Source organism: Manis pentadactyla, chromosome 3 (assembly GCF_030020395.1).
Source record: "Manis pentadactyla isolate mManPen7 chromosome 3, mManPen7.hap1, whole genome shotgun sequence".
Lineage (NCBI taxonomy): Eukaryota > Metazoa > Chordata > Mammalia > Pholidota > Manidae > Manis > Manis pentadactyla.
In genome coordinates this window covers 199466590-199491446 of record NC_080021.1, presented here as the reverse complement: position 1 = coordinate 199491446, position 24857 = coordinate 199466590, and the positions used below count along the sequence as shown (strand labels likewise).

The window sequence follows — 24857 nt, the reverse complement described above, 5'->3', positions numbered from 1 at the left end:
CCAAATCATGTATGGGACTCAATTTGAGTCAAATCTTGACATGTATGAAATTCAAGTTTAAATGGATATGCTCCTTTGTTTGTTTGTTTGCTAAATCTGGCAACCTTATCCTCACTGCATCTCTTGGATGTCCTTTGGTGATCCCCTTTGCTGAGGATTTGACTGTCCCAAGATCCCCCATCATCCAGTTCACTGGAGTAGAGGAAGGAGTCCTGTCTTCTAATTTTCCCTTGGCTCTCTTGCCCATAAGGGAAGTTGACCTACTCACAACTCCAAGGTCGTTTGTGACCCCAGGAGATGTTCACTGTTCATTATTTATCTGCTACCCATACTGAGCCCATCTATAAGTATTAATTGCTTAAATCAGGTCCCAATCCAGCCTCTTACTCTATCTATAAAAGGAGAAGGAGTCAGCAAATTGAACAAAGGAGATCTGAAAGGAAAATGACAAGAAATGGAATCACTGAGATTCAAAGCAATCACATTGCTAAAGTAAGGCCAGGATCCCAAGAAATGAGAAGAAAAAGATTTCTTTGGGAAAAAGATTGTTGATACAATGAACGGACATAGTTAAAAACCAAATTAATGAAGTAGAAAATCAGCTCATGAACAAAATTTCAAAGATAAGAAAATGATGAAAGAATAAAGTGGCATGAGAACAAAGGAAGTAGATTCTTCTTATACTAGGAATCCAGAGAGAGAATGGAGTGGAGGAGAAGCTCTAATAGAAGTTCAAAGAATATATCCCCAAGCTGAAATCTTGGAAATGTACACAATGAAAATCTTTGATACACAGTTAAAAATCACTTACTGAGTGCTAGAGAAAAATTATTAAAAACAGGTCCATGTCTGGAAATAATCTTAGTAAAATTTCTGGATGCCCTGGAAAATAGAAAATTGTGCTGTTTCACAGTTAGAAATACAAAACATTACCTACAAAGGGAAGAGAACCAGACTAGCCTTGAACCCCTTATTAGCCATGCTAAATATTAGAAGACAAGAGTATGTTTCCAGGATTCTGAAAAAAAAGGATCAGACCCTAGATTTCTAAACTCAGAGAAGCTACTGTTTATGTGGGAAGGCAAAGGAGAGATATTTTCAGTCACACGGTTTCAAATAGTAAAAGCATATCCATTACAAAAAAGTTAATCACAGAAAACCTTAGATATGTTCCTAATGGCAGAAGGTAGAAAGCTACATTTGACTCTCTACTTACTGGCCTTCCAAAGAAGAGTGAGAAAAGCAGGTGGATAATAGGTCTGGCTCCTGCCTACATGTGCTCTGCAATCTTCACCTGAGCCTCACATTCTGCACTGAAGCCTCAGAAACAGCCACCCATGCCTTCTCAGAAGCCTGCCTTTGGCAGGTTGTTCCCACAGCCCTGATTGTCCCATAGCCTTGCCTTTGTTCTTGGGCCCTGTATGTAAACCATTCTACTGTCTCCACACTCCTGGGCCTGGATGGGATGACCTCTAAGCCCCATATGTGCATACACAGTCGTGTCCTCCCCTCCCTGTGCTGTGTGTCAGGGTCAGTCAGGATAGCACAGCTCCTGTGCATGTTATAGGATGAGGGATTTACTTTAGGAATCAGACCTTACACAATTTGGGAAGGAGCTGGCAACCTGAAGATCCAGAAGAGAAATGGGAACATCAGAGCAGTCACTACCAACTCAGCCAGAGAAACGAAGCCCGCCCAGCTACTGAAGTGCAACTACAAAGGAGAAATACTGCAGGAGGTCCAAGAGAAGCTTTACCTCTCTGTAAACACGCCACATGGCTCTGTAGCCAAGAACCTGGCAAAGAGCTGGGGGCCACCTTGGATCAACAGTTGGGATGTGGAATGGAAGCGAGCAAAGCCAAGCTGGATGTGCTTGTCTGCATTTGTCCATCACAGAGTTCAGCACAGTGACTGCTGCTTCCCAGCTGCTTTCCAAACTCCAGTGCAAGTTCTTCTTTGGACCAACCCTAACCTGGTTATAATAAGGGGATTCTGACAATGAATTTCCCAGCTTACCCAGCTTGTGACAGTATAAACCACCGCACGCACTTCTATCAATTGCCTATCACCTCTGCTAGACTGTGAGTTCCTTAGGAGCACAGAATGTGTCTTTTCTCCCTCAAGCCCTGGTGATACCTCTGGTAAGTTATTGAGAGTTTGAATTTAACAAATACACACTAATGAGTCATTGATAAATGGATGACATTGATGGGCTGCTTGTCATTTCCCATTATGCATATGCATTTTTAAAAAGCATGCTTCTTCTCCTCTTTTGTGTGTTTTAGTTGATATTCCAATACAAATAAAATAATTTCAGTCAAAGTATGAGAGATGCTACAGGACTGTAGACCTTCCTGTGCGTCCTTCAACTTCACATCCAAAGCCACTACCTAACCTACCAGTGTACAGAGTTGTCCTGAATGAAACTACTGACTCCGCTCCTTCCTCTGGCTCATCACAAATGGGTTTAGTTACTTAAGATACTGTTCTGTAAGGCATATACTATACTACATTAACTCTAAAACACTTTGCCCCCACATTTTGACATTTCTAGAACTGAGGTGTGTCTTAAAATCAGTGGCATTAAATCCTTTCATACATATTGTTTCTTTACTAGTGGCACATTAAATAATGACATGCCTTATAATTGCAGCATCTGAAATTCAGTGAAATATGGCAGTTGTGTAGGGATTCACTTCTGTTTCAGGGTGGAGAGTATGGAGAAAATATTTTACATATCTAATTGAAATCTAATTATAGGGACAGATAAGAATTTTAGTAATTTTTTTCTTGAAAAACTTCCTAAAATTAAGACAGGAATGAAAGAGCAGTGTAAAATGTAAAGCCTTTTACCAATTCCATGTCACATCGTTAGTGTTTTGTAGTGTTAGGTAATAACAGGTTTGACTCATTCCTCCTAGGCACTCTTCATAAGCACTTACACTCATCTTCATTTTTATCTGAATTTCTAAACTAGTAAGGATTCCTTTGTGCTAAACCACAACATCACAGTAAATTAAATTTTCTGATACATTTTCCTGAGAAAAAGGCTCAAACAATGACAACTGTACCTTTAACATCAGATTTATCTTAATTTCATTATAGATAATATCACAGCTTGGAGATTGACAGGAAGTGTGTGTCTGGGAAAATCTAATTAGTTTTTAAAATAAGCAGAGCACTGTCTCACATTGTCTACTGCTGAGTATAGACTGTTCTCTTAAAAGGTTAAATTTCTGTGTTCTAGAAAGACTGAGTAAACATTTTAGGATTGCTTTAATATGAATGTAAGTCAAGAAACATTGATCAAAGAATTTTCCAGCTTGTTGAAATAAAATTTTTTTTACAAGTTGAAACTTATAAATAAGCATGTTCTTGTGAAAAATGATACTAAATGGCCAATCCTGATTGAAACAAAGTATAAAATGTTTAAGAACTAAATAAGTATTATCACATATGCTTTATTTTCCCTAAAGAGCAATGAAAGTTTATTAAAACCAACATTTGAGGATCAATATAATTTGCATGTATATTAAACACCAACTCTAATATACTATCAGTATCTTGAGAGATGTTGCAAATCCATTTTATTTCAAGTTGGGAAGCTGGAGTGATTTCAGCGGTTTATTGAATCTAAAAACCATCGTTTAATGTGGTTTTCCAGATATTATACATCTTGATTGTAGGAATTTATCTTATTCACCTTTTAATCCCACCTGGAAATTTGCACTGTACTGTGCATGGTGGACACACTCGATAAAAGTCAAAATACAGAAGGCAAAATGTTTCAGCCTACTTGATGGATACACAAGATTCTACTGACGTGATGGACATACTCAATAAAAAATTTTTTAATGTGGAAGGCAAAATATTTGTATTCATTTGTCATTAATAGTTGACTTTGGTCCAAACCATCCCAGGGAATGAAAGGCAAGGTTTTAAACTCTAATCGAATTCTTGAATTTTCTCCAAAGAGCAATAAATCCTAAACATATACTTAATGTACTCAATATTTATGCTCTGCCAACTAATATCCACCATCAAGCAATGACTTCCATTGACCATGCACTGCATATTTTGCTCCACTTCTTCTATTATTTTAAAGTAAAGCTTTCACTATAAATAAATATATGCTTGATATGAAAAACTGGCAAATGCAGAAATACAGAGGAAAGAATGCATCTCATCCAGAGCCCCAGCAAAATTCTTGCGTCCCAAACGATTTTGTTACACAAGGTTTAGAGATGGCTCTATTGTCCTCTGGCCTTTAGTCTTGCAGAAGTGCTGAGAGCAAACTAAACTTTGTTCTTTTGAAGGGATTGTTTTGGGTTTTCTTTTTGTACAATGCCTGGTGCTTGTAGGATTATATCTGTAAGCTACTAAAATGAGTATATGTGATCCTCCTTTGGTATATTCAACAGGAATTCAGTCTCTTTTCCTCTCCATACATCTGTTTATGACTGTGACATACACACCATCCGACTGTACTGTGCATTTCCTTGCCCCCTTCTTTCCCTCCCCACCTACTCAGGCTTCCCCTCCTGCCCCTCCAGTCTCCTCCCTCCCCTTCTCTTCCTTGTCTTCTCCCTGTCCTCACTCTCCCCATTCCCTTTCTCCCTTCTTCCCCTTCCTCCTTCCCCTGATCATAGTGGGTCTAAACTAGAACTGGACGGAAAAAATGTAGAAAGAGTATAAACTCTTTAGAGATGGTGTTATTTAAAGAGGAACATACAATCGATTGGTGGCCCCAGCAGGGTATAGAAATTGATGGAGTTGAAGCTCCTTAGGGAGGGATCCAGGAAAATAGCAGGTTGTTGTCAGCAAGTGGGGTGTTTGGATTGGGGATGGCACGGTCTGGAGGATAACGCAGTGGAGGGGAGGCTGTGATAGGGAAGGATGTGGTTATTGCAGAAGAGGAGGTGAAGAATAGGACTCCAGGATGCTGGAATGATCATCTACATATATAATGAAGTCACCAACTTGTATGTGTGTGAGAGAGAGAAGGGGAGAGGGAATACAATCTTCAGTGAATGAGAAGTGGCCCAGTGATCAGTCAACAATTGGTGAAAAAGATGTTGGGTATATAGTATGATGCTTTGAAGGAGCTGAAGATTTAGAGAGAAAGGAGACAGAATGATCTGGGAGGCCAGCAAGGAGCAAAGAAGACACTTCTGTCACCTCCAGGCCCTGTCTATAAGAGACAATAAGATTTTGATTAAAATAAGAAAGTGAAAGAAAAGCCCAAAACGGAAGTTTAAGATATGAAGGGCTTCATTAATGACTCATCATGTGTTCCACAGAGCTGGTGCAAGACTTTGTGAGCTCAGCTGAGATCTGAATTATGTGGGGATGACCCTGGTAGAGGAGGGATGTCTCTGGATCCTGAGGCTTTCTAACAGATTGCTATGAACAGGAATACAGGGCATCTTGGAATTAATTGAAATGAATCTTAACACACATGATGGGATTTTGGTGGGCTGCATGGTGAGGGAATCTTGCCAGAAGAACTCAGAGCACAGATGCTGTTTGGGACCCTGCAGAGGCAGGAGCTGTCTGAGTGTCTTGTATCTTCTCTGATGCAGTGTCGGGGTAGAGAGTTAGAAGTAGTAGCAGTGGGAAAATGCAGATTTCTCTGGACACCCCAGAGCACCTCTAACTGCTGGTGGTGGGGGTGCTGACTGGGGCACTGGGGCCTTTCCAGCGTCCAGGCCTTAGTAAATACACTTGTGGCTGCTCTCTCATGGAGGTTTCAAATCTGGTAGAAAAAGAAACCATGTCACCAGTTGTACCCACTCACTCCTTAGACCAGGAAAATGTGATCCTAGGTCACATTCATTTCCTCTGAGCAGGGCTACCCTACCCACAAACCATATGAATTGAAAGAGGAGATCAACAAAGGAAAGGTGAATGGATGCTGGGAAGAGGAAATTCGGAACTATATATAGCTACTGGGATCAGAGACCCAAATAACAGTGTCCTAAGCCAAGTAAGAATTAATTTTTCTCTTATCTGAAAGACAGAAGTTGGTAATCCAGAGCTGGTGCTATAGCTCCGTTCTCATGAGAGGCCCAGGCTTTTACATTTTTTTTGCTCTACTGTCTTCCTGCATGATGTATATCCTATAGTATCTTATACAATAATATGCTGGGGCACTATCCTTACATCCATATTTCAGGACAAGAAAGGAGGAGGGGAGGGCAAAGAAAGTATTCTCTCAGTTGAGACAGTCCCCATTAAAAAGCTTTTCCAGGCATCCCATACAACTTCAGCTTGTATCATGGGCTGTCATTTGTTACAATGAAGGTGGGGACTTGTTCTATCTGTGCATGTTACTATGCTGAATAAACTGGGAAGAATGGTTATTGGGTGGGCAGCTAGGAGTCTTTGCCACAGCAGCAGAAACCAAGCAAAGCAATGTTAATGCATACATCAAGATGAGCATCATGACCTTGGGTTTGCAGTAAACGTCTGGGAAAAAATGAAAAAGCTAAAAGGACCAGAGTTGTGGTAAGAGAGGAGAATACTGGAATTTCAGATTGCAGAGGGTGGGTACTTTTGCAAAGAGTGGTATCCTTAAGAGGCCCAGGATATGCCCATGATATCTGAGAATTGAGTTGATCGTGAACCTGATATAACTCTGTCCTGGGAAAGACTCCTTTGTTTTGTTGGAACGGAGCTTGGAAAATCACAAGGCCCAGCTGAAGACTGCACATACCTCCCCTTGTCAACAGCTCCTATCTACAGGCATCCTCATCCACCTAGGGTCAGACTCCTTAGGCTGTTTAAAGTTTCCCACCTATGGGCAGGTAACTGAACAGTGATATTGCTCAGGCAACGCATTTGATAAAACACAGGCTTTTGATTGTCCCTTGCTAACTCAATCGTTACTTACTATTCTATTTGCCATCTTGAGAAAAAAGATATTTTCTTGCTTGCAATGTATAGGTATTATTAAACTTAAATTATTTTTTGTCCTTATTTAGTAAATTGTGATCTGTTTTCATTGCCTATAGTAAGAACATGCCCCCATCTCCGCCAACCCAAACATGGCCGCATAAGCTGTTCTACAAGGGAAATGTCCTATAAAACAACGTGTTTGGTTACCTGTGATGAAGGGCACAGACTAGAAGGAAGCGCTAAACTTACCTGTCAAGGAAATGCCCAGTGGGATGGCCTAGAACCCCGGTGTGTGGGTAAGTTCCTGAAAGGCATGGTGCCTTTGGTTATTCGTTTCTTTTGCTCTCTGGTTTCTTGTGCTTTTTGTGAAGATGTAGAACTAAAAACTGACAGATAATAATGATAACTACACATCAGTATATAAAGATGTGGAGATATAGATACATAGTCAAACATGGAAGTCTCTACTGGTAAAAAGGCTTTTACATCAGAATCCAATTTTCCAAATCACTAAAGTTTACAGCTTCAAATAGTAATGATTTTTTTTTAAGTGGGGCCAATTTAGATGGATTATTTTTTTAAGCAAATACCATGTAATTCCCTTACTTTTGTTAAACACAATTTACTTTTACCTTGTTGTTGATAGGACAAAATTATGAGCCAGTCAATCTTAGAATGGACAATAAGATTCTATTTCTTCAGAAGATTTTCTGCCTTGGTGATCACCAAGAGATGTGACATCTCTCTACTGAACTTGGGCCCAGAATGAATAAATTCAGTAGCTCTTCCAGTTTGCTGCTTCTTATGCACTGTACATACAAATAACAATGATAAAAATACTGATGGTAATGAAATGATGGTAACTACCATTTACTGAATCCTGACTATGTGTCAGATGCAGTATACCTGGGACCAGTAGCAGGAATGTAATTAAATGACCAACTTCCAAAAAAGGAAGAAGAACTATATATTGGGAATCAATTGAGATATGCCGGGAACCAAGATGGGAAAACTAAGTATTATAAATATGTCAGTTCTTTCCAAATTGATTGATAGGTTTATTCTAGGATAATTTAGTATTGGATCCATGACCAATTATAAGGGAGGGTGTCACCAATACTTATTCTCATGATCATAAGGCAGATTATGAACCCACCGTAATTAAAATAGTATACATAAGGGAGGTTGTTTTGGGCCTAACTAGGGGGTGTTCATTAATAGTCTTAAGAATTGACCCTCACTGTGTAGGCTCAGAAAAACTGATATTATGCTGAGAAGAGAATAATCTCTCTTGGACAGAAGAATGAAATTTACTATTAAGCAAAGATTCAGCTTATTAGCAATGAGATACCTACCGTTATGGGTACTGAGAAACATGGGCCTGATGAGCATCGTGTTTCCCCGTAGCAGAAGCTACAAGATACCCAAGCCAAGGACACATTTAGTTCGTATAAAACCAGAACAAAGGGAATTAGTTTCTTCATATATTTAACAGAATTAAATGAAATGAAGTTGATAGGATTATCACCATAAAAAGGTGCTTTGACAACAGGACAATAAATCCCAGTGAATGCCTTCATTGGGACCGTGTCTCCTCAGCTAAAATTTCCATGTAAATACTGTTTGCTACTAAGACAAGACTCTCTTTCCGTGGTTCCGTGACTGACCAGCTTCTTCTGTGAGGGACCCAATCTTTCATTCCAAATGGTAATATATTTAATAAGGTTACTGTGGAGTTAGCCTGTCCTAAATTCTCTTTAAAATTATTGTACACATCTCTGTAATGCTTTTAAGTGTATACACATTTTAGTGGATTTACAGTATAGCCATCAAAGGGAAATTGCATCCTTATTTACAGTTTATTAGAGAACAACTCACTCTAGCCCAGAACTTCTGATAACAGCCATAATTAGTATGAAAATTCCCATCTTAAAAAAATTGATAGAAAGTGTATTAAAGAATAGACAGGTGAGGGGCAGAGAGAAAAAAAATAGAATAGGCAGGTGCAAAACAAAAATTTTGAGCATGAGGTACAATAAGGCACAATATAATACTTATTCTCATGATCATAAGACTGATTATGAACCCACCGTAATTAAAATAGTATACATAAATGGCACAAAGATGCACAGAACAATGGAACTGCACATTACTGCAAATATGGCACAGAGACATATATTAGCTTATAGAAGAATAAGATGATCCATAAAGGAAATTTTAGAAATCAGTGGGGAAAATGTTTATCCAAAAATTAGTCAATTTTGACTCTCATATCACACACACACACAAAAAAAAAATCGCTAAATTAATTCAGTTAATTGAATAGGGCAAATTAAGGAGTGAAATATAAGAAAAAAATATGTATTTTTAATGGAGACCTTTCTAAAAATAAAAAGGCAGTGTGAATTTTTGGAGATGAATTTCTTAAGAAAAAGAAATTAACAATAACTTTGAATACATAAAGATTTAAATCCTTGTGCTTCACATGAATAATTCTCTATGTTATTAGAAGGCAAACTGCAAAAAAAGAGGTTCCTTGAAACACATAAAACAGCATCAATGTTACTAACATTGTTCTTAACATTTTCTAAAGTATGGAACTAGACAAAACACAAATATAAAGACTCCGATATAAAGAGAGAAAAATGAAATGAATTAAATGGATGGATGAAAAAATTTTTAAATACAATTTTTAAAAACTAAAATGAAATTGAGAAACTCCTAAAACCAAATTTATGAGATGTGGGCTAAGTTTTCCACTGATACAATTTCATACCTATAAACCCTCTCATTACTAAACATGAAGGATGAGAATAAAGGTTAATTTCAAATGTTAGGAAAAGAATGATTGCAAGAAAGGTTTAAAGAAGTACATAATAATAATTAAATAAAAGGAGATGAGATGCAGTAGAAAGGATAAGTGGGAAATGTCTGAATAAAGTAATAAAATAGATTTAAAATATAAGTGATAAAAATGCAAAAAAGAATTTTTCTAAGAAGCTAGAACAAAGTATATAGAAGTCTGAGGTTTTCAAAAGAATAATAAAAGACCATACATACATTTGTGTATTTAAATTGGAAACTCTTGAAATTATGTATGTTTTCTAAGAAAATGAAAATTCTTAAATGAATCAAGAAAAAAATAGAAATGCAAATGTGTAATTACTCATAAAGAAATGGAAAATGTTATTAGAGTATTAATTACTTCTCCAAAAATGACTGAGGGATAAGTAAGGCAAGATTCTTTCAAAGTTTTAAGAAACAGTAATTTTCTTATTTGACCATATAATTTGAAACCATATAATCTGACCCAAACTATTATTACTTAATAGCTATATTATCAAACTATTATTATTTTTTGCTAACCTGACAACTATTATCAGAAAAAGATAAAAACCTCTAACAGCAGATATACTAGCAATCCGCATTCAAAACAATGGCCTAGCAAAAACAAGTGGAGTTTATCCAAGGAATGTAAGAAGGGGTCAAAATTTGGTGCTCTAGCAACATAATATAATTTAATATAATTTCATTATAGCAACTAGTAAAAATTCATTTGGTCACTTGGTAGAAGATAAAAATATGTACACTATCATTAAAATGATAAAATGAAATTCTAAGAAACAGAGAGATAACCAACATAATAAAAAAAAGTCCACCTTAAACCTGCACCCACTTGAAAATATAGTCAGTCTTATTAAATCTGGAAAAAGAAAAGGATGCTCACAATCATTCATATTGTTTAGTATTCGCTAAACTTTAGCTCTTAAAATAAATCATGAGATTAGAGCTATTGGGATTCAAAATCTTTATCATTTGTAGATTGTGTGTCTGCTCCCAAAATAGAATGAATCTACTAAAAGGATGAGAGTTAATTAAAGTCATAAAAATACCAAATAAGCAACTTTCCTATATTTGATGATAAACAGAATATATGGTGAAAAATTACATTCAAAAAAGCTATAGAAAATACAAAATTTGTAAAAATAACCTTAAACAGAAATGTGTGGAACCTGTATTACACAAACTATAAAATGTTACTGAGAGATGAAAACACTTTAATATTTTTATAAAATTTTATCAAAATGTAAGTTCTCTGCAAATATATATATAAGTAAAATGCAAGCTCATTCAATAGCCTAAAAGGGACTTTCTTTTTTTGCCCCTTTTTGGAATTAGGGAGTGATTCCAGGCTTCATCTGGAAGAATATGCAGGCAAAAATTGGTGAAATAAGATTGTAAGGGAAGAATAATTAGGAAGAGTAAAGAGAAACTAGCTCTACTGGGTTTTAAATCATATACTCAGACTGCAAAAATGAAGAATACCAAAGATTGCCCTACAGACTGAGTAGATCCCAAAACGTATGAGATGCATCTATTATTAAGGAAGTGTCACACACCAGTTGAGAAGAAAACACTTACATAGGAAAGTAGGCTAGTTCTTAGGGAAAAACAAAATGAAATGAAATTTTCATGTTTTTAGTTCACACCAGACACCAACATAAATTCTTCATAATGGAGTTAAGAATATGAATTAAAAAAGGAAACCATTTAAAAAACTAGAAAAGAATATAGTTCATATATGTAAGTGAATGTTTAAGCATAAATAATGGAAAAAAATTAGTAGATCAGACTATATAAAAATTAAAGACATGTTCACCCAAAATACCATAAGTAAACAATAAAAAAGAGAATATTAACAGGGAATAAATCTTCAACAATTATGATAGCCAGAGGGTAATTTTCTTAATTTATAAAGAACCATTCCTAAACAAAGGACATTGAATCCTGCATAGTAATTATGTTTTTCATTATGCTTGAACCATGGATTTGGCTCTGATTTCCCTCTTGATCAGGTAGAACAGGAAATCTGGGCAGTCACGTGACATAATTGTGCAAAAATAAAGAGGTAAACCATATCTCAGAGAAAAGCACTTTTGCTGTCAAAGGTTTGAAAGCAGCTATTTCAGGGAGGAGGCGTGACGTGACGGTGGGGTATTTTGGAAGACACAGGTTTTACCTCTCACCTGTTGGGTGACCTCAGGAAAGTTAATTGTGGGACAGTTACTACTGTGCTTCAACATGGTATTTGAAAACAGGAATAATAACAGTACTCCTTACTCCATAGGATTAAATAAGTCAATCCATGCAAAGCACTAAGAATAATGCCTGGCACATAATAGGTACTAAATATATGTTAACAATTATTACATGGAAATACACACTAAGGATGCAAGCAGTGCTGCTGGTAGAATCACAGCTACAACAAATATGCATATAGGTGGCCACACACACACACACACACACACAGACACACACACACACCCTACATTAGGTCCTTGTCTTGATTTTCCATTCTTTCTGCATTCTGTCTAATTCATCTGCTATTCTTCATTTATTCTGAAGATACCATTAGGAGTCAAGGCCCTAATTATAACACAGTCATGTTAGGAAGGTATAAAAACTTTTCTCATCATATGCACACTTAAAAATGGCACCAAAAAAACTCATAAAATGGAAACTTATTGATAATATCACTTAATCCATGAAAGATGGAATCTAATTTACTATTTTATATTTCTAAGCTATAAAGTACTATTCTGCAAACTGAATGAAGTGCTCCAAGCAAATGATAAAAGACACAGTCTGAATTGATTAAAATATCAGTTAGAAGTTTTTCAAGGTTTTGATACCCTAGAAAAATAATACAAGGTATCTAAGGAGATATAATTTTGCATTATTTACAAAATGGCATTTGTGTTAATTCCAAGGCAGCACAATTTTATTTTTCTTGGGTTAAAGAGAACCTGTGGTGTTCACAATTTGTAGGAATACAAATAACATTATGTCATTTCCCTACAATAGAGCACTACTGCTCCACCTTTCAAAAGCCCAAAGGTGTTATCATATTCCCACCTACCTGTGGGAAGCAGCCAGCCAAGCCTGGGACACTTTGTCAACTAAGTTGCCACCAAGGATTCGTTTTGTCGGGAGTCAGAGATGAAGTGAGGTGTACCACCTCTGGAAAATGGAGTGCCAAAGTTCAGACGGCTATTTGTAAAGGTAGGTCCCCTCCGTTGGTCAGGTTGAAAACCAGACTCCTATATGATGACATATGGGTGCAGTGCAGGACTGTCCCTCTTTGCAACTTTTACCAAACCCATGGTAAAATAGTAGGTGTTCCCTTAATATACCCTATGAGGATTTTTGCCTCCAGATGGATTTACAAAATCCAACTGTAATATGCCAGGCAACAACAGAAAATATAGAAAAATAAATATAATATTAGAGCTGGAAATCAGATACGTTTTCCCATATAAGGCAGGTGAGACTAACAAATTGAAAAGCAAAACCAAACAAGCTATCAGCCCTTGGAAACCTGCATGTCATTACTCCCACAAGAGATGTTGCTGCCTTATTGGCAGCAAGAACAGACTGCTGTGCAAAAGGAGGTGCTGAGAGCAGGAAAGTTTTTAGAAGTAAAAATAACAAAAGTATCTCTAAGAGTGGGGTAAAAAGTTGGAATAGATTTTGAAAACAATAACCAAACTGAGAGTTCCCTCAGAATGGGAAATAAGCAAAGAACCTGAATATTCTCAACTGATTAAACCAAAAAGGTAGAAGTTAAAAACCCCAATATCCTATGAGTAGAAGGAAGTTTCCCTAATCTTGAAAGGCTTGAACCCTGAGATGGAAAATAGCCCATGAGTACTAGGCAGGTATATTTTCACTACTACTGGTGAAATCTCTGAGGTCCAAAGTTGTTCAGAAAATTTTAAATAAATTTTCAGAGAGAAAAGATAAATTGCACAAAAGAAACAAGAACCAGACTGACATTATACTTTTCACAACTCTAAATGCCAGAAGGAAATGTAGCAATGTCTAAAGAATACAGAGAAAGTAGATATAAATTGAATTCCAAATCCAGTCAAGCTACTACTCAAGTGTGAATGAAAAATAACTTTTTTAGGTTTTCAGAGTCAATATGCTAATATACCTCTTTGTAGGAAAGAATTGTCCAGGTATAAGCCCTTCCAAGAAAAAGGATATATAAATTGAATAAAATGTTGAAGGAACAAGACAATAGGGACAGAAGGTGTATCAATTCAGATATATTCAGCTGCAAGTTACAGAAGACCTAATTTAATATAAATTAAAAGAAGGAGCATTTTATATTATGTAATAAGAACTTAGCTCTACAATGACTGATGCAGACATGTACAATGTTACCACATCTAATTCAGTATATCTGTGCTGCAAAGTTTTGCACTGCAAAATAATGTCATTGGCTTTAATTTGTCATTTGTTTTGACAGTACGGCTTAGCACTACTAATTAATTCTCCTCGACAGTCTTGTTTTCAAAAACAGTTCCTTCCTACCACAGTCAACACTGATTTTTTTTCTGTTTGTCTGTTTCATTCAAAAAATATTTGTCGGGTTCCTGTTATATGCAGGTACTATGTAACACAACGGGACAAGAAATATCCTGGCATAAAGAACTAAAATTCTATCTGGGGAGAACTCTTAATTTCAAAATGGCATATTGAGTTTTCTGGTTCGGAAGGAGAGAGGGCTGTGGGAACTTGTGGTGTGAGTACCTAGAATGGGCTAGAGGGGCCAGAGAGTGCTTCCTGAGGAGTTTATGTCTCAGCTGAGAATTAAAGGACAAGTAGGACTTCTCCAGGTAAAGAGGGAACAGGGCACTGATTCAGGCAAAAGCCTAGGGACAAGAGACCAGGGTGCTTTCATGGGACTCTGGGTATCCAAAGTGGGGAGGAAGTTCCTGCAGGGGAACTGTGAGAGATGAGACGAAGCAGTCAGGAAGGGCCTTGTAAGCCTTGCTGAGACCAATCTTCTTGAATGCCAGTTGCATCTTCCAGATCAATGTGGCACTGGGATGTAAAAAATGAGTCACCGAGTACTCGTGTATTTCTGTTTCTTTCTTAAGTGACTCAGAATTACATATCAATATTTTAATTGATTTCTGAGTCAGATGTGGAGGCTCCTCATATCAACTGTCCTAAGGACATAGAGGCTAAGACTCAAGACCAGCAAGACTCCGCGAACATCACCTGGCAAATCCCAAAAGCGAAGGACAACTCTGAGGAAAAGGTAAGGTTTGCGGAGGTATTCGCATCGTTTTCAAGTGGATTCTAAATACACTGCAAATACATTTGATATTGAAGATTTACTAATACACTAGTGGTAGTATTTTATATATACTGATAAATATTGGTGCATCATTTGAGAGAAGAATGATTAGCTTGAGTTCTTAATTAGAAATCTCAGATGAAAATCTCTAATAGGGAAACTTCATTCCATGGACTTGTACTGTGTATCCACTAAGATGACTTGACTGAGAATTTTTTGCCTCTTACTAGGTCCTCTCTTAAGATCTCTTAAGAAAAGAAAGATGTGAATCAATCTTAATTCCTACTTATGAACCTATCTTTTAAAATACGAGTCCAAAATAATTGCACATTGGCCAATATCTGAAGGAGATGTTAGTGTTTCTAATTCCACTTTTCTAAAGCCAGCATGATTCAGAATGCAGTATTTTGATATTAGTATACTGTAGTTTGAGCTAATTATCCATGAGATGTTAAAAAGGAATTAATTTAGGAATTTAGCTTCCTCTTAAATCTATACTATTAGTGTTCACATACATGAAGATATGCTATAGCATGTAAATATAAGTCATGCCGGTCAAAATATATGGAGGGGACATACAACACTAAAAAAAAAAAAGTGCTAATAATTATGCTGAATAGACTTACAATCAAGGTAACTTTGAAAAACATGTATCAACTATAGTCATCATGCTGTATATTACACCCCCAGGACTTATTATTTTATAAATGGAAGTTTATACCTTTTGACTCCCTTCACCCGTTATACCCCCTCAGCCCTTACCCCTCCTCAGGCAACTACGAGTCTATTCTCTGTGTCTATGAATTTGGTTTCTTCCTTTTTAGATTGTACTTATAAGTGAGATTATATGGTATTTGTCCTTAGGTAATCTAAAGACAAGGTGACTTTAAGTCTGACTTTAAAACTGCAACTCTGACTTCTATGGCTAAATATACTGTAGGTGATGTGTGTGTTGAATGGTCCCTCATGTGCAGTTTCCATTAAAAGGCCTATGAAAACATTCATTATCATTATTTTCATCATAATCATCATCATCAAACTCTAGGAACAGTACAGGGACATATTTCAGGATGTAATGAGAGTTCACACTGTAGCACATGGGTGTGGAAATATTCTTAAAAATGCAATAGAAAAAGACAAATCTGTTTGACTAAAAAAGGTGTTTTTAAATTTGTATTTGAAAAAAATTTATAAATTAAAAAACAAATAGCAAATTAGAGAAAAATGCTTCAAACTTATCAAAGTTAAAATGTTTATTACCTAATAGTATAAATTTATTTTATCACATCTTAATTTTCAAATGGACTAAGCAGGTAAACATATAATTGAAAAAGGAAAGACTATATCTAATCATGCAAACATATGAGAATTTAATCTTAGCATCAGACATTAAGAAACTGAATTAAAGCAATGACCTGGTACCATATTTTGACTTAACAAAAAGTAGTGATATTTACTACAGATCAGGGAACTTGGGGTGGGAACATTGACACTGCCACTGTCACATACTGACAATAGGAATGCACATCATTTCATATGCTTTGAGAGAGAAATTTTGTTTTATCTATCAATAAAATGTTAATGACTTTGAGATAAATAATTCAGCTCATGGAAATTATTATAAGGACACAATAAAGATATTTTTAGTTACCTGTGAAAAACTATTCATTCTACTACTGTTTATAATAGTAAAATTTGGGATCAATTTCAATGTCCTTTAACAGATTTTTCTTCAAAAGATTATCATATATTAATGTTACAGAACATTATGAAGACCTGTATGTAATGGCATAAAAAGCATTTTAAGATACTATGTTTAAAAAGCAAGGAACAATATTTCATATGTATGCCAACCCTATGAACTATGTAAATAAAATAGTGTGGAAAGAAATATACCAAAAGGCTGTGCCTGATTTTTTTCCCTTTGCTATATATATGAAATATTGTGTCATTTTTAACTAATAATGTATAAATTTTAAAAATAAACGTACTATTGATATTAGCTCTAACTTTCAAAATATTTATTGACCTCCAAAAGGTGTCAATCCATGTTCATCCAGCTTTTACTCCGCCTTACCTTTTCCCAATTGGAGACATTGCTATTACCTACACTGCAGTTGACCTATCTGGCAATCAAGCCAGCTGCACTTTCCACATCAAGGTTATTGGTAAGTCTTCAAATTACTTGGGTAGACTTTTGAAAATAATCCAGTACCCCTAAGGCTTTGCTTGTCCTTTATCTTCAAGAACTCCCTTCCCACTGATTTTTCCTATTGGCATTGAAACCTGGTTAAGCCATTCCTTCTTTGAAATCTACATACTCTTTAACCATCACTGTGTTGCTTTTATTTCTTCCCATATGAGCCTTTTGAAAAGTTCCCAGTAGTTGCCATCTCTTTCATCTTAAGTGCCATTTGTCCTCAAAGTCATTCAAGTCTGGCTCTTGTCCCCTTCACTCATATAAAGGACGTTCATCAAGGTCATTAGTGGTCTCTACAGTCACTTCTACTGCACACTTTTTAGTCCTTATTTTATGTAATCTTTCCTTAGATTTTAAGTTATTAACCACACTCTCTTTAGCAAAATTGTCTCCTTCCTTGGCTTCCCTGACACCAGTCTTTCTTGGTTTCCGCCCTCTCCCCACATCCCCACCTCGACCATTTTTCTCATTTATCCTTCTTTATCTCTTTCCTAGGATTCTCTTCCTCAGACCAACTCTCAATTGTGGCTCATTCCCAGGGTTCCAGCCTTGGCTGTCTTTCCTTTCTCTCTCCATAGTTTTCCTGGTGATTTTGTTAACTGTTAACCAGACTTACTTCTATTAAGAAATTTAAACCAATATGTAAAACTGCCTAGTGGACTTTCCCATGTGGATGTTCCACAGGCATTTCAAACTATTATATTTTTTAGCTTAGGAAATGGCACAGCCAACCACCTAGGTACCAACCAAAAATCTGGAAGTCATTCTTGACTCCTCTCCTTCCATCACCAATATCCAGTAAGATAATCAAGTTCTACTGATTTCATCTACCTAATATCTCTAAACTTTGTCCCAGCCTCTCCATCCTTATAACCATGCTATAGATCAGTTCCGTTTGTTTATTTATTTTGGGCCTGGGTTACTACCTCATCTCCCAGTTGGTCTTTGTGCTTTCAGTCAGTTCAGTGATATTGAATAGATCCCAGATACCCACCCCCAAGATACCATACATGGAGAAATCAGGTATGGAGCAGTCTGTAGCAGTTGTGAACACAGACTCTGAACCCAATTTGCTTGAGTCCCTATCTACCTCCACCACCTAAAGGCAGTGTGATTAGTTGCCTCTCTGTGCCTCTGATTCTTCATTCAAAAACAGAATTCATAAATGTATTAGTTTCATAGGGTTATTGTGTTTTTAATTAGTTATGATATATAAATCACTTAAATTAGTGCCTGACACACATTAAGCTCTATGTAAACATATTGACATTTGGCTCTATTTACCTCCAACATATTCTAATATGTTTATATTAAGATTCACTAACACATTAAATTCATTTTATTTTTAGAATTTTACATGGCTTCCTAAAATAACTAATGTATATCAAGCTGGTTCCTTACCCTAGAAATTATAGGTTTTGGTAAAAGTAACTAAAAAGACCCAAGTAAAAATCAGGTCTAATTCATTTTGTAGTGCTCAGGGTTTTTTTAAATTGCTCTTTTAGTGTTGTCTTAAACATAAACTTTACCAGTCACATGAAAACTATGTTGGAATTGTTTTTTTACGGTGCTGTGATATTAAACATGAAAATGTGGTTCAAGAGTTTGCCAAGTTTTCATTTTTCATGATGAAGAGCCAGCATGGCGAAACGTCAAATGTGTACTCAAGTGTCTGGCTAGACACTAGCTGAACTTTCAAATTATGAAAGAGAGAAAGGAAACGAAAAGGAAGAGAAAGCAGGGAAAGAGAGACAGGGAGACAGAGAAAATATTCTAAACCCTACACTTCTTGCTTTCCTCAGACGACAGGCCACTGGAGTCTCGCTGATAAATGAGGGGAAGCAGGAATGCTTGTGCTTAGCATTCCCAAGAGCACTGCCTCCCTGGCTCTGAAATGTGCTTTCTCTCTCTCTTGGAGACAGTCCATCTGCTGATAACTCCAGTTCCTTCGACAGTAACTGGCCTAGTCTTACTGTGCTCTTGTACCTGCAATTCATCTTTAAAATGTTTGGCTAAGATCAGATGAATTTAGAAAATCTTGAAAATATGCACTTGCGGTTTCTCTTTGGGAAAATAGTAAATACTGCCAGATTTGCCAATTTTAACTGTGTATTGGCTTGATCCAGCCTTCTCAAAGCACACTGACCTCCTGTGAGCATTCCTTCATTCTTTTCTTTATTCAGCAACTTTTTCTGAGCTCCTGAGATGAGCCAGGTGCTGTGCTGTGCAGTGGAGCTCTGACGATGGTAACCATGAGCAGAAGAGACTCCGTCACCGGTCAGCAGAGTTCATGGTCTAGGAAAGTAGTAAACCCAGGGGACTAATGAAGTGACAAGCATGAGGAAGAGAGAAACACTGAGCATTTATTCATAAGACTTAGCTTAAAACAGAAATCTATATATTCTCACAGTCATAGCTCATTTAATTTCAGAGTGTTTTCATATATCGTGGATAGAAATACCGTGGTCTTGATGCTTGTGACTGCCATTTACTTACTTAATGACCTCAGGCAAGTTCCTTAAATTGGCCTAATCTGAGATTCCACACCTAGAAAATTAGAAAATAATTTCTGTCCAGTCTTCCTCAAACTTCAGAGGCATGTGTTGTGGTCATAAGAATATTTAAAATGTACATAATCAATAAGTATATAAAATCTACCTCCTATATACCTTTGTTGTCTTTTACTGACATCCTAAAAAATTCCACCCCATTTGATCAGAGCTTTGAAACCTGGCTGACTCAGGCCACCTCACACTTCTCCTTCAGCATGGATTATAATGCTCAGCAACACAGACTCACAGAGCTTTCATCTCCACTGTGGCTTTCACCCCTCCCCATTGTAACCCAGACTCCCATGTCCACACCCTGTTCTTTGTCTTTACCTAGAATCAATTAACCCTAGAAATTTAAGAATACAGTGTCTTCCTTTCGACATACCTCTTGGCCTTCCACCATATAACCCTCACTTTCCTCTTGCATATTCTACAACATGACTCAGCTCTCTGCCCATTGGTCCTTCCATTTATCCAGGTGTCAGCCCTGTCTTGATCTTTCAATTAAGAGGAGGATCATGGAAGTGACTGGTTCGGTCATTTCACTCCTTCTGCTTCTCTGAAAGGTTCTCATCACTTCCAGGTCCATCAGCTCAACTACTGCAGGTGGAACTCACAAACTCAATGTCCACCACATCCGGAATCACCTTTCACACCACTGTGCTCAGGGTGACTTTAAGAATCTGGTTATGTCTTCTTCAACAGGCAGAGGGCAGTATAGCAAGAACCAGCTCTTTTTAGGCTGAGTCTTGGGATGAAATGTACTTCATAATCAAAGGGGTCCCAGAGCCAGTCTTGTGTCTAACAAGGTCAAGGTTCTCTGCGAACACAAATAAACTTTAATTCTCTCTTCATTTTTTAATAACAATTGTGACTGCTTTCTCCTCATTTTTGAATATCAGTTGTGACTGCTTCCTTTGATTTCATCTTCTTTAGATGTAGAACCACCTGGCATAGATTGGTGTAGATCCCCACCTCCCATCCAGGTCTCAGAGAAGGAGCATGCTGCAAGCTGGGATGAGCCCCAGTTCTCAGACAACTCAGGTGAGAAGGTGGGGATTTTGTGGGGAGCATGCTAACACTGAGTCATATTTGATTTTTAAAAGCTTTAAAAAAAAGATGAAAGAGAAATGAAAAGAAAATTCCACTGTCTAAGCAGAATAGTTACACAAAGCAATATGTTTTGATGCTAGAATAATTATGTATGATTTAACATTATTAATCTTACCTATCCATGGGGTCCCTTTATTTCAATATTCAATGAACCTGTGGTAGGTGTACTTGAAGGTGTTCTAATAAATTCACTGAGTCTCTAAACTTACATTGGCTGAAGATATAAACTATGCATTTTATTAGTATCTCTAGTACAGCTGTATGTATTCATATTAATTTCTTAAACATTTGCCAAAGAAATTACAGAAGTTCATAGGAAAGCAGGAAATTAAGGGCAAATACAATTGAAGTTCACATTAAAGATTACACTAAAACTCAGTAAACAATAAAAATGCAAATTAAATAGATTTCTTAATTAAATTTTCAGTGTTCAAATAGACTGACCTATTCAAGGAAAATCATTTATTCAAAAAGAATGCCTTAATTTAATGAGGTTTTTGGGTCTACTATTTCTACATTATAGTATAAATATTACATCTTTAATTTTCTACAAGTGGACAAATCACAACAAATTGAATGCCAAGCTCGTTTCTATTAATTGAAAATGAAAATTTAAATAAAGTGATTAGTAAACTGACTGCAGACCAATAACCCAAAAATTGGATTCCTTTGTTCCTTTTTAGGAGCTGTATTGGTCATTACCAGAAGTCATACACCAGGAGACCTTTTTCCTCATGGGGAGACTGTAGTGCGGTATACAGCCACCGACCCCTCAGGCAATAACAGAACATGTGATATCCACATTATCATAAAAGGTACTCCCTTCAGTAGCCTCCAAAAATCTAGTTGATGTTTGCTATTGCGCTTTATTTTGTGAAAGAAAATAGGCCCTGTGCAGTATACTTTTAAAGTTAGAATACTGATGGATTTTATTCAGGTTACCGATTATTATTACTTCACCCCACAATAATTAGAAATATTTTCTTCCAGAGTATCTTTAACCTTTTTTTAACATTTTCTCTTAAGGTGCAGAGTATTATTGTCATGATCCTATTTTGAATGCTTAACGAGACAGGTTCTGAAAATGTATTTGCTCTCTCATGTCATCTAGTTTTCATTTTTATTACATTTTCATTTGTCTTAAGCAAATTTTCTTTTATTATTTTCTTTTTTTTAAGGAATGTCATTTAAAAAATCCCACAACAGAAATACTTATAGCTTTCCACAAAATATGTACAACTTCTAATTACACATATTTTCAACTCTGCTTTCCAAGGAACCAAGAAGTCACAATCCCACATTAAGGATTTATAGCGAAAGTTCTTCTAGGAATAGTGTTGGACAGGAGGAATCCTTTTCAAAACTTAGCTTATAGCTCTGGAATTTAATTTATATCTCCTATACCACTGTGTCTAATAGTACAACTTTTTTTACACAGGTTCTCCCTGTGAAGTTCCATTCACACCCATAAATGGGGATTTTATGTGTACTCAAGATAGTGCTGGAGTTAACTGTACCTTAAGTTGTTTGGAGGGCTATGATTTCACAGAAGGGTCTACCGAGAAGTATTATTGTGCTTATGAAGATGGTATCTGGAAACCACCGTATTCCACTGAATGGCCAGACTGTGCTAGTAAGTTTTAATTTTTTCCTGGACTCCTTTTAGTATGCATGAATGTGTGTTTATTTGCATTAAAGAGGAAAATTGATGTAGTAAGTGGGGATTAGGTTTGGTCAATGGAAGATGGTGCCACAAATTTGAAATGTTTGTGGATAAGAGAAAGGTTTGTCCCTTGACTTAAAAAATATGAGCCCACCAGAGTCTTGTTGTTGATTGGATTGCTGTACAAAAGATTAGTTTAAGACAAAACCCTCTTGGCCCTCCCATTGTTCTTTACCAGAAATATCTGCAGAGACTTGCCAGCATGTTGTTCTTGTTCTGTAACCTTGAACTTGACGTATAGTCTCATAATCTGCAGGCGGGATTATATTTAAAGTAAGATCCAACATGTGATGAAATGAAAGAGCTCAGTCGCAAGTTCTTTAAATCTGGTTTAGACTTAGAGCTATACTATAATCATTAATACATATCGTTTTTAAAATAACCCTATATCTTTGTCTAATGTAAATAAATATTCTCTGGAGTAAATCTTTGGTCCAGTACCATAGATGGAGTTTAAATGCCAATATCTTGGAAAAGAGTAAAGCCCACTTACTTGAGGTCTTTTTTTTTTTGCAAATTTGGGAAGTAAATAGAAGCATTATCACTCACCTCTATCACAGATTTAGACAGTAGGATTTCAATGGTGATGCCATTAGGAAGCATTGTTCTGAATATTGTGGGTTATCTTGCTCGGTTGAACTCTGCAAGCTTCTGATCTAAGGACTTTTTCTCTACGGAAATCACACTCTCAAGGTATATGACTGCACATAATATTTAGATATTTCTCATTGTCTCTTGGTTGAAAATATAATATAAATGTATGAATTTATATGAACATAAATCTTTGACCTGGCCAGGAGTTTTAAAAAATTCCCAGGACTGTAATGAACACAATTTTTCTCTTAAATGCTCCCTTTTTTCATAGGGTTGTAAGCTAAGGAATAATATCTCAAAGCGAACTCACGACTGGGCAGCTGGATACAGTGCAGCTTGACTCATGGTTTATTATGACCAGTTAATGTTTAGAAACTTTCCTTAACTGTCATCTCTTGTTTTTATAATAGTCCCACAAATCTTGTTAGAATTAAAATACTATGTTGCAGTTCTTCCATAGACAGTTAAATCCTGTTTTGAAAACACTAACCAACTGACGCTGTTTTTTTCCCAACATCTTCCAGTAAAACGTTTTGCAAACCATGGGTTCAAATCCTTTGAGATGCTCTACAAAGCAACTCGTTGTGATGACACAGATTTGTTGAAGAAGTTTTCTGAAGCATTTGAGACTACCCTGGGGAAAATGGTATGTGAGTAGTATTCCTTTATTGTTTACCATAATTTAATGGCTTCTCTGGGTCATCTGCCACTGAAATTAAGTTGTCTTGATGATTTTCCTTTTCTTTGTGTTTCAAACTTGTTTCTGACATTTAGAATTACTCATACGTTCTTGGACTTCAGGAATGAATTACAAGTAAATCTGTAAAAAAATGTTTTGAATTTTTAAAAACAGTCTGAGTCAGGAAGTCAGGAGTGGGTCCATGTGGTTTGAAACTGTCTGCTTTGTTATTGAAAGTATGACAGAAATGTCATTATAGGCTATATTTTATGATGATGAGATAATTGAACATTTAAAGGATTTTCTTTTTCATGCATTTTTGTTTAGGACTCTTGCAGTGATTTGGGAAAAGCAAAACAATTGTATTTAACTGTGCTGAGCTTCCAGAAGGCAGGAAATGTGTACATGTTTATACCCATAAGGGATGGGGAGCCTAGAATTTGAACAGAATCTGAAAGTAGATTTAGTAGTAGTCGCAGACTTGATGTGGAATGTGAAAGAAAGAGAGGAGTCAAGGAGGCAGAGTGCACGGATCACAGATGCAGAAGCGGGAACACATGGTGGGGGGGGTGTAGAAGGATCTTCTCCGATTTCTATTTTCTCAGGGAAAAAGATGCAGAGTCATGATCTGGGAGCAAGGATGGGGAAAAGTTGAGGTTTGAGAAGAGAGAAGATGGCATAAAATAATTTTCTAGGAGAGGACAAATGAATATACTAGAGAAATGTAGTAGGATTGGCAATAGGCAGCACCATGTTTTCTCTCAAGCTATAATTAACCACGTGCGTGTGAAGAGAGCTGAGCAGTGTATTCAGCTAGAGTTAAGGGTTCTCCAGACAAACAAATTGAGGGGGGGAGGTGTGCATGCAAGGGAGTGATTCACGGTGATGAACCGTGGAGCCTAAGATGGGTAGATAAGGAAGTGAAGACATTGGGCTGAGGGACAGTG

At 36.6% G+C, this 24857-nt stretch overlaps 1 protein-coding gene across 1 annotated transcript in view; it reads left to right on the top strand.

Annotated features, from left to right (window-relative positions):
* The window catches only part of SVEP1 (sushi, von Willebrand factor type A, EGF and pentraxin domain containing 1), a 157588-nt gene that overhangs the window by 52576 nt on the left and 80155 nt on the right, over positions 1–24857 (top strand). Inside the window, exons 6-13 of the mRNA XM_036903354.2 lie at positions 7014–7193; positions 12763–12960; positions 14892–15010; positions 17088–17217; positions 20738–20845; positions 21598–21729; positions 22353–22547; positions 23756–23877. Of these exons, the coding sequence (XP_036759249.2) occupies positions 7014–7193; positions 12763–12960; positions 14892–15010; positions 17088–17217; positions 20738–20845; positions 21598–21729; positions 22353–22547; positions 23756–23877 (1184 nt within the window). The remainder of the gene's footprint in view (positions 1–7013; positions 7194–12762; positions 12961–14891; positions 15011–17087; positions 17218–20737; positions 20846–21597; positions 21730–22352; positions 22548–23755; positions 23878–24857) is intronic.